The 10858-nt window shown below is 43.4% G+C and overlaps 1 protein-coding gene across 2 annotated transcripts in view; it reads left to right on the plus strand.

Annotated features, from left to right (window-relative positions):
• The window catches only part of LOC129861188 (cadherin-4-like), a 532557-nt gene extending 522561 nt beyond the window's left edge, over positions 1-9996 (plus strand). For both annotated transcript variants that reach the window (XM_055932380.1, XM_055932379.1), the window contains 2 exons: positions 4117-4254; positions 9763-9996. In XM_055932380.1, coding sequence (XP_055788355.1) covers positions 4117-4254; positions 9763-9981 — 357 coding nt within the window. In that variant the 3' untranslated portion in view covers positions 9982-9996. The remainder of the gene's footprint in view (positions 1-4116; positions 4255-9762) is intronic.
• The last annotated feature ends 862 nt before the right edge of the window (positions 9997-10858 follow it).

Raw genomic sequence — 10858 nt, forward strand, 5'->3', positions numbered from 1 at the left:
CTTTAAAGTGACACACAGCCCCAGACCATGACGGACCCTCCATCTCCAAATCGATCCCGCTCCAGAGTACAGGCCTCGGTGTAACGCTCATTTCTTTGACGATAAACGCGAATCCGACCATCACCCCTGGTGAGACAAAACCGCGACTCATCAGTGAAGAGCACTTTTTGCCAGTCCTATCTGGTCCAGCAACGATGGGTTTGTGCCTATAGGCGACATTGTTGCCGGTGATGTCTGGTGAGGACCTGCCTTACAACAAGCCTACAAGCCCTCAGTCCAGCCTCTCTCAGCCTATTGCGGACAGTCTGAGCACTGAAGGAGGGATTGTGCGTTCCTGGTGTAACTCGGGCCGTTGTTGTTGCCATCTTGTACCTGTCCCGCAGGTGTGATGTTTGGATGTACCGATTCTGTGCAGGTATTGTTACACGTGGTCTGCCACTGCGAGGACGATCAGCTTTCCGTCCTGTCTCCCTGTAGCGCTGTCTTAGGCGTCTCACAGTACGGATATTGCAATTTATTGCCCTGGCCACATCTGCAGTCCTCATGCCTCTTGCAGCATGCTTAAGACACGTTCACGTAGATGGGCATCTTTCTTTTGGTGTTTTTCAGAGTCAGTAGAAAGGCCTCTTTAGTGTTCTAAGTTTTCATAACTGTGACCTTAATTTCCTACCGTCTGTAAGCTGTTAGTGTCTTAGCGACCGTTCCACAGGTGCATGTTCATTAATTGTTTATGATTCTTCAGGATAGGGTCTATTTTTCTCAATTTCCTCCTGACTGACGTGCCCAAAGGAAACTGCCTGTTGCTCAGTCCCTGAAGCAAGGATATGCATATAATTGGTACCATTGGAAAACACTTGAGTTTGTAGAAATGTTAAAATAATGTAAGAGAGTATAACACAATAGATATGGTAGGAGAAAATCCAAATAAAAACCAACCGGAAATCTTTTTTTTATGAGAGCACATGCTCTTCCAATGGAATGTTTTGGTAAAAAATGTAATCTAGCTCCCAGTATGCAATTCCTATGGCTTCCACTGGATGTCAGTACTCTTTGTTCAAGGTTTCAGGCTTGTTTCTTCCCAAACGAGGAAGAATAACGAGTTTTGATACAGGGACACAGACTTAGAAATCAGTGTATGCGCACGCGATGAAGAGGACACGCACCTGCTATTATCATTTTCCTATTGAACATACTTCTTTCCGTATTAAATTTTATAGTTTAATTACCCTAAAATGTATCTGAGTATTAAATAGAAACGTATTTTGACTTGTTTTAACAGTTTAGAAGTAGCTTTTTGGATTCCTTTCTCTGCATGTTGAATGAGTGGATTACTCAAATTGATGGCGCCAACTAAACTGAATCTTTGGGATATAAAGAAGGATTTTATTGTCACGGCCGTTGGAAAAAGAGGACCAAGGTGCAGCGTGGTGAGCGTACATTTTATTTATTAAATCAAAACGATGCCGAACAAAACAATAAACATTACAAAAACAAATCGTGAAGCTACAGGCTATGGGCCCTAAACAAAGTCAACTTCCCACAAACACAGGTGGAAAAAAGAGCTACCTAAGTATGGTTCCCAATCAGAGACAACGATAGACAGCTGTCCCTGATTGAGAACCATACCCGGCCAAAACATAGAAATAGAAAATCATAGAAACACAAAACATAGAATGCCCACCTCAACTAACGCCCTGACCAAACCAAAATAGAGATATTTTGATGTGAGACGCCGTCCTCAAACAATCGCATGACATGCTTTCGCTGTAATGCCAACTGTAAATCGGACAGTGCAGTTACATTAACAAGAATTTAAGCTTTTAACCGATATAAGACACTTGTATGTACATAAATGTTTAATATCCATCATTTTAATGATTATTTATTTGAATTGCGCTCTCTCTAGTTTCACCGGAAGTTGTCCCGTTAGCGGGACGCCTAGCCTTAGGTCCATTGAACAAGCATGGGGAACAGTGCTTAAACCCTTTACAATGAAGATCTGTGAAGTTATTTGGATTTTTACGAATAATCTTTGAAAGACAGGGTCCTGAAAAAGAACGTTTATTTTTTTGCTGAGTTTATTTATATATATTTCTTAATTCCATTCTTTTACTTTTAGATTTGGATGTATAGTTGTGAATTGTTAGATACTACTGCACTGTTGGAGCTAGGAACACAAGCATTTTGCTACACCCGCAATAACATCTGCCAAATATGTGTATGTGACCAATAAAATTTGATTTGAATTAATTTATTAATTTTCATCTGAGAGAGCCATGTGAGTGAGAGGTGCTTCGGAGCACCGCAGACAGGAGAAGGGAATTATAATTCGCTTATTATATTCAACCCAAGGGCACAACGGCCACTTTGGCTACAAAAGGCATGGATTTTTTTTAGGGTGCATTATGGCCACACAAGGGGGATGCTGCCGGGAAATTTGAGGCCTGGTGAGAATATTATCAAGTGCTCGTCAAATTGTGAATTAGAGACTGATAAAATGTGGGCAGTTTGCAACTTTTTTCAAATCATCATTGGAGTTCCATTATGCAGCCTTAGAATTTATTAAACAGCAAAACATATAGCCCAACGTTTGTATCACAAATAAAGTTGCATAAATAACTCTAAATTAAGCATATAAGGAGGATCAGTTTTGTTGTTAACCGCTCAACACAGAATAGCCACATGTGTGCACTTCCTTTGAAAACGTTTGAAGAAAATAGCCTTTCTATTTTATTAAGCTGTGTTCAATTGTGTTCTTCATTATATCAAATAATTATCAAATTATTAAAAAGATTGCCACAGAATTCTAAGCAAATCTTGTCTGGTAAATGAACTAGTGTAGCCATATCAGGGCCTAACATAAGGACAACTCAGAGTATGCTATTCTGTCTATCTGAAATAGACAACATTTTCTTCATATCATATTTCTTTAGACCTGTCTAAATATATCATGGATTTATTGTGATGGTGTAGGCTATATTACATGGATTTATTAGACCTTTTAAAATGTAGAGGTTCCAAAGGGCTTGTAGGCAATGTGTGGAAGCCAGTAATTTGCTTGACAATTACCAGCTGACGAAATGTCATCACCGGCACAGCCCTACACACAGCTCCAAGAACAATTTCACCACAGTGTTCCTTTTCAAAGTGCCTGGGCTCCCATTAAGGTGAGTGATGGGGCCCGGGGTAGGGGCTAAGGTACAGGTGTAAGGTGTAGAGTAGGAAGAACAGGGGAGGGGACAGCCAGGGGAGGGGATAAACGAATCCCTTTGCTTCTAATTACGTCAGACAGACAGACTGACCAGCCCACAGTGGAAAAGCTGTCACTAGGCTCAAGGTTTGTTGCTGAGGAGAGAACCATGGGTGTAGAGGCAACCTAACGTGTGTGAGAGAGAGACAAAATGTCTGGTGTGTAAAATTGATTATTGTTTCTGCACAACCTAAAGAAAATGACACATTGACCTCCTTGTACTCATTATGCAGTTGTGTATACATTGAGTACACAAAACATTAGGAACAACTTCCCAATATTGAGTTGCACCATCCCCTATTGCCCTAAGAACCGCCTCAATTCGTTGGGGTATGGACTCTACAAGGTGTCCAGCGTTCCACAGGGATGCTGGCCGATGTTGACTCCAATGCTTCCTACAGTTGCGTCAAGTTAGCTGGATTTCCTTTGGGTGGTGGACCATTCTTGATACACACAGGAAACCCAGCAGCGTTGCAGTTCTTGTCACACTCAAACTGGTTTGCCTGGCACCTACTACCATACCCCATTCAAAGGCACTTAAATCTTTTGGCTTGCTCATTCACCCTGTGAATGGCACACATACACAATTAATGTGTCAATTGTCTCAAGGCATAAAATTCATTATTTAACCTGTCTCCTCAACTTCCTCTACACTGATTGAAGAGGATTTAACAAGTGACATCAATAAGGGATCATAGATTTCACCTGGATTCACCTGGTCAGTCTATGTCATGGAAAGAGTACCTAATGTTTTGTACACTCTGTGTATTTGACCATTGAGTGCTTTGTTTGACTCTGTGTATGTTTGATCACTGGTTGCTATGCTTAACTGTTTATATTCTTCTCTCTGCGTGTTTGTCTTGTAGAAAGTGTCCCAGTACAGCATCATCGTCCAGGCCACGGACATGGAGGGCAACCTAAACTTTGGCCTGTCCAACACGGCCACCGCCATCATCTCTGTGACAGATATCAATGACAACCCACCCGAGCTCACCTCCAGAACTGTGAGTGGAGGGAGGGGAACATGGAGGGGGAGGGAAAGGGGAGGGGGAAGATGGGGAAGGTATGGGAGATGGAGGAGTGGAAGTCAGGGAGAAGGATAGAAGATGAGGGGATGAGGAGAGCGGGAGAGGGGAAGGGGTGAAACACAGCCCTTGCATCATCTCAAAAAAAGCACACACACCTGACCTGAGTAAAATAAATGTCCAATCTTCAGCTTTCATCACCCAGAAAATAATAGCAAGTAGACCTACTTATGATAATAGTGGTGATAATGGTTATGAGGATGATCCTTAACGTATATAAAAGAAAAGGTAATTCCTGGAGGCACAGGACCAAATCAAAGTAAAGAATGAAGTGTGTGATCAAACGGCATGGAGACTAGCACACATTGCTGCCAACGTATCCATACATCTTCTGCTTACCCGGGGAATGTTGATTGTTATAGTTCCCCCAGCAGTGATGAGTACCTCTTAACCAAGCCTGGTCTCAAAAAGTGCATGCACACGCACACATCAAAGAGACAGACAGACACACACACAGTCATACCCTGGAGGCACTATGCTGTAAGACATAGTAAATGTGTGGAGGGTGAGTGGAGGGTGCAGGGATAGGGGAGGTGGGGCGGGGCGATGACGGGTGGAGGTGGGAGGTGGGGGGAGGCAGGGAGTAGAAGCAGTATTCCTGATAGTTGGGAACTGAGAAAACTCCAAAAGTTATTTGTTGTCCAGATGGCTGGAATGGGTATGATGGCTAAAAGAGTAAGGGAGGGTTAGCTGAGAGGAAACAGCAAGGGGATTTTTTGGCACTAATTTCTACAGCGAGGTGCTTGACACAATGGTGTATAGGGAGAAATTATTCTGTGTTATTTTGTTGGAGTGTGTGAGGGTGTGTATAGCAGAGGAGAGGTATACTTCAGACCTTTTAAGTTATTTATGTGTAAGCAATTAAGAAGATAACTCATCTTATGGTTGTAAGCAAAGATATGTCAGGACATGAGCTGAATTGGAATCTGGGTCCCGGGAATGTGTGACAGGTACTACACAGTGCAGGTGGCAAGTGGTAATAGTTTGTATGAGTTAACTTATATGCCTTATGTGTCAAACACAATGAAATATCCCTCTCACACCCCATCAGCTAGAGAAGGTGAGGTGAGAAAGAAAGAAAGAGAGAGAGAGAGAGACGCTTTAGCGTTGATCTGAGATTGTTGTAAAATTTGGGGACAGGCCCTTGAGCGTGTTTAGTCGTGTGTGTGTGTGTGTGTGTGTGTGTGTGTCTGTGTGTGTGTGTGTGTGTGTGTGTGTGTGTGTGTGTGTGTGTGTGTGTGTGTGTGTGTGTGTGTGTGTGTGTGTGTGTGTGTGTGTGTGTGTGTCTCTCTCTCTCATTAACCCTGTGTCAGTCATTAAGGCGTGCTGAGCCCTCCGGTGGACCAGGGGGTGATCTGAGCTGATTGATTCAGCTGTTTATTAGCACTCCAGTGCAACAGGAAACAGCTTATTCAGGTGGAGAGCTTCACGGTACAATCATTAGGAGAGCACTGAGAGGTGAGGAAGAAGGACATTTAGCAAGAGATGGGGAGAGAGCAGGGAAGACAGGGATATTAAACACTAAAATATCAATACATGTAAGAATCACCTTTGGCAGCTATTACAACTGTAAGTCTTTCTGAGTAAATCTCTAAGAGCTTTGCACACATGGATTGTACAATATTTGCACCTTATTATTTTTGTACTCTGTCAAGTTGGTTGTTGATCATTACTAGACAGCTATTTTCAAGTCTTTCTGTAGATTTTCAAGCCAATTTAAGTCAAAACTGTAACTAGGCCACTCAGGATCATTCAATGTCGTCTTTGTAAGCAACTCCAGTGCAATGATTTTTGGCCTGTTGTTTTAGGTTATTGTCCTGTTGAAAGGTGAATTTGTCTCTCAGTGTCTGGTGGAAAGCAGACTGAACCAGGTTTTCCCCTAGGATTTTGCCTTTACTTTAGTGCCTTATTGCAAACAGGATGCATGTTTTGGAATATTTGTATTCTAGTATTGTGGAGTAACTACAGTACATTGTTGATCCATCCAAAGTTTTCTCCTGTCACAGTCATTAAACTCTGTAACTGTTTTCAAGTTACAATTGGCCTCATGGTGAAATCCTTCTGAGATAGCAACTGAGTTAGGAAGGATGCCTGTATCTTTGTAGTGACTTGATACAGCATCCAAAGTGTAATTAATAACTTCACCATGCTCAGAGGGATATTCAATGTCTTCCTTTTTTATTTATACCCATCTGGTGGTGGGTTAAAGGATAAGTGAGTGAAGAGAGCGTGGTAGGTAAGAAGCGACTAAGGAGCTACAGTATTAGATATGATGTACTATTCTAGCTATACCATGTACATTCGGAGAACATACACACACAGTCAGGCCCATTTTAAATTCTTTACTGCATTAGGATTCTACAGTTGTGGTAGCGTATTGATGATAGTAGTTTGAAACGGATGGAGTCTCATCCACTGTATTTGTGTGGGTTAAAGTGCATTTCAATCACCCAGCACAGATGGGGGTAGCTAAATAAATGTTCTGGCTGATATTGATGATGATTGGCCCTGTTATTTTGCAAAGTAAAGGTCTTGGAGCCACGATGAGCAGAGCACTTTTTACAAGCTCCCTCTATAAATCATTCAGTTCACCAGTAGGCTACATAAAATCAATTTTGTCGACAACGCAGGCCATTATGCAAATATTTCGGGTTTGCAGTAAATCTATCAAAGCGTCCCAGAAATAGAACGTTTGGGGAATTTCTCTTTAATGTTTGAGATTAATATTTCATCAGGCCTATCAGAGGCTGGCCTATTTTTCAAGGTGGGCAGACAGGCAGTGGGTGGGGTTTGTGTGTGTTTCAAAGTGGATGTGTTTGTCTGTTTGTGTGATTATCTGTAATAGAGTATTGCTGTGTTCGAATACTCATACTAACCGCACTGATCATACTATTTGTGACGTAAATTGAGTATGTAGTATGTTTATTGGTCATAGTATGGATATAGTTAGTATGCCAAAAGTTTGCGGATGTCGAACTACATTCGCCCAAAATAAGAAGTATACACGCAGTGGACACTATTCTGTGCTTTAAGGGCCCATAATGCAATTCTTCAGAAAATGGGAGTGGCTTCACAACGTTTTCAGATTTTAAGAAAATGGTGGAAAATATGCTGCCAAAGTCCAATGAGAGCAGATACAAATTCATTGCTTTAACTAATTATGACAAACATTAAGAAAATGTTGAGCAATGTAATAAAGTAATGACTTTTCAAATAAGTTACGTTATACGTTATGTTGGGTGACAATTTGTTAGCTACGCTATCCTTACGAACCGCATAGCATATCATTACAGCAGTATGTAGTTGGCTACTAATACATCGAACTTGCCAGTATATTAACTATATGCTATCTAACTAACTACCCAACGTTTATTGAGTTGGTTATTCACGTTCTTCTTAGCATGGCTAAGTGGGATTGTCATTGTGCATTCTCAATGGACATTGTTAATGAAGTCGTAAGATGTCTAGCTAGTAATGTGTTATGCTAACAAGCTAGCCAGAAGTTGCATAGCAACAGCATCAACTTCCGGGAGACAGGTGAAGCGCTAGTACCATCAACTGAAAGGATACCGTTCGTTTACAGTATACTAAAATTAACTTATAGTATCTAGTATATACTCATTAATAAGTATGTGGTATACAGTACGTTAGTATGGGTGTTCAAACACAGCTTATGTTTGTGTGTGTTGGTGTGTAGTTTTTTCCTGTGTGTTTTAGAAAAAAGTAGATGTCTTTGTGTCCGTGCATGCATGTGTGTGTACCCCATGCTCAGTAGTGAGGAATAACCCCAGCCAGTAGGAACACCAGCTTTGCCTGCATCTTGTTCTCCTGCCTCATCCTTACATCACCTGGGCCCCATGATGAAGCTCCCTGTCACCGCCCTCTCTCCCTCTGCCTCTCCCCGCCGCCCCCTACACCTCCCCCTACCTCTCCATATACCTCCCCCTGCCTCTCCCTACTCCTCCCCCAGTCTCTCCCTACTCCTCCCTCAGCCTCCCCCTACACCTCCCCCAGCCTCCCCTACAACTCCCCCAGCCTCCCCTACACCTTCCCCAGCCTCCCCTACACTTCCCCCTGCCTCCCATACACCTTCCCCTGCCTCCCCTACTCCTCCCCCTACACCTCCCCTGCCTCCCCCTACATCTCCCCCTACCTCCCCTACACCTCCCCCTGCCTCCACCTACAACTCCCCCAGCCTCCCACTACATCTCCCCCTGCCTCCCCTACACATCCCTCTGCCTCCCTTACACCTCCCCCTGCCTCCACTACACCTCCCCCTGCCTCTCCTACACCTCCCCCTGCCTCCCATACACCTCCCCCTGCCTCCCGTACACCCCCCTGCCTTAGTGTGGTTATATGTGGTCCCTACATGTCTCTATTACAGAGATACATTTTCTCAAATTAGTATGGGGTATACCCTGGCCTAGCCGATAGCAGCGGCAAAGCAGACTCAGTTAAGAGTGTACACACACGCTGCCTCTTTATCCAATCCTAGCAGACCAACAAGACCACTCCTCTGTTTCCTTAAGAATGTCATTGGTTCTCTATAGACAACCCTCTTGCCACAGCTCCCTAATCTGCCTGTGTCTGTGTGCTGGGTCTCTGTGTGTCTCTGTGTCTCTTTGTGTCTCTGTGAGGGCATGGCAGGGTATTATGGTCTGTTGGGAGTGTTTAGGCCGGGGCTTAACTCTTTGATATCCCACACTCACCATAAGAGGCTCAACGGCTCCTCCATGCCTGTTACCCATGACGACACGGTGACTCTGTGTGGCGGCGCTATAGCTGTACTACACGCCTGTTGCTATGACGAGATGAAGAAAGACGCGGAAACCACTGCTTGTGCTGGTGATGGGGTGGATAGGGGCGGAGGTAAGGTTGGTAGGGGGTATTTGGGGGGTCAGGGGTAGGTAAGGGGGCTAATGTTGTTATTGTGTACGGTCCAGGCATGCAGATAGAGTACCCTGACCTTGTACCGGCTGTAGAGCAGTGATCAGTTCCCAACCATTACAGACAGACGCATGACAGGCAGCAGCTCACTCTTCTGCTGTGTGGTCTTATCAGGACAAAGCACGTTTCTGCTGCGACAGAACCTCTAAAACCCACTCAGAAAGAGGCACAAACACATGCACACTGCTGCTTGAGCCCTCCCAAAATCAGGCTCTCTCTCTCCCTCCCTCAGTCTCTCAGAAGAGCAAAAAGGAAGAATACTCCGTTCCCACCAAAGATGGGAGTAGGAGGGCGCAACAAGAAAATGATTCAGAACAAGACAGAACGTGGAGGCAGAGGACAGTAGGGTGTTTAGATAGTTTAATGCTCTGGAGTAGTTTGTGGAGTGACATGATAACTAAGCCATTTGACTGTCTACAAAGGAGAAGATTTCCTCTAACTTCCTCTAATCTCTCTCTCCCTTTTTCTTTCCCCTCCCAGTTTTCAGGGGAGGTTCCAGAGAACCGGATCAATGTTGCGGTTGCCAACCTGACCGTGATTGACCGCGACCAGCCACGCTCGCCCAACTGGAACGCTGTGTACAGGATCATCAGCGGTGACCCCATAGGTCACTTCACCATCATCACCGACCCACACACCAATGACGGCATGGTTACTGTGGTGAAGGTAAGGCCCTGCGACCAACCACAACATATCTAATCAAAGTTTATTTGTCGCATCCACAGATTAGCAGATGTTAATGCAGGTACAGTGAAATGCTTATGTTTCTAGTTCCAGCAGTGCAGTAAGTGTCTAACAGTACAATAATAAATCAAATGAAATATAAAAGAAGAAACAAAAAGAGCTTGAGCCCTCAAAGTGACTACACCTCAGCAATTTACAACTATTTTTACCAGAATGGTGACATTTGACACTTTCTTGGAGTATGCAGCATTGTTAGTTATTGTTTATGGCCCTCTCATGATAAATAATTAATTCTGGGGTTACGTAGATTACATTTTAGCATTTAACTCAGAATGAGCAATGTCATAGTCGGTGAATATATATCCGTGGTGTGAATAGACAGAATGGACAGTATACAGTATAGTAGGAAAGGGTATGTACAGCAGAAGTTACAGTATAGTAGGAAAGGGTATGTACAGCAGAAGTTACAGTATAGTAGGAAAGGGTATGTACAGCAGAAGTTACAGTATAGTAGGAAAGGGTATGTACAGCAGAAGTTACAGTATAGTAGGAAAGGGTATGTACAGCAGAAGTTACAGTATAGTAGGAAAGGGTATGTACAGCAGAAGTTACAGTATAGTAGGAAAGGGTATGTACAGCAGAAGTTACAGTATAGTAGGAAAGGGTATGTACAGCAGAAGTTACAGTATAGTAGGAAAGGGTATGTACAGCAGAAGTTACAGTATAGTAGGAAAGGGTATGTACAGCAGAAGTTACAGTATAGTAGGAAAGGGTATGTACAGCAGAAGTTACAGTATAGTAGGAAAGGGTATGTACAGCAGAAGTTACAGTATAGTAGGAAAGGGTATGTACAGCAGAAGTTACAGTATAGTAGGAAAGGGTATGTACAGCA

The sequence above is a fragment of the Salvelinus fontinalis genome, chromosome 8 (assembly GCF_029448725.1).
Source record: "Salvelinus fontinalis isolate EN_2023a chromosome 8, ASM2944872v1, whole genome shotgun sequence".
NCBI classification, from domain to species: Eukaryota; Metazoa; Chordata; class Actinopteri; order Salmoniformes; family Salmonidae; genus Salvelinus; species Salvelinus fontinalis.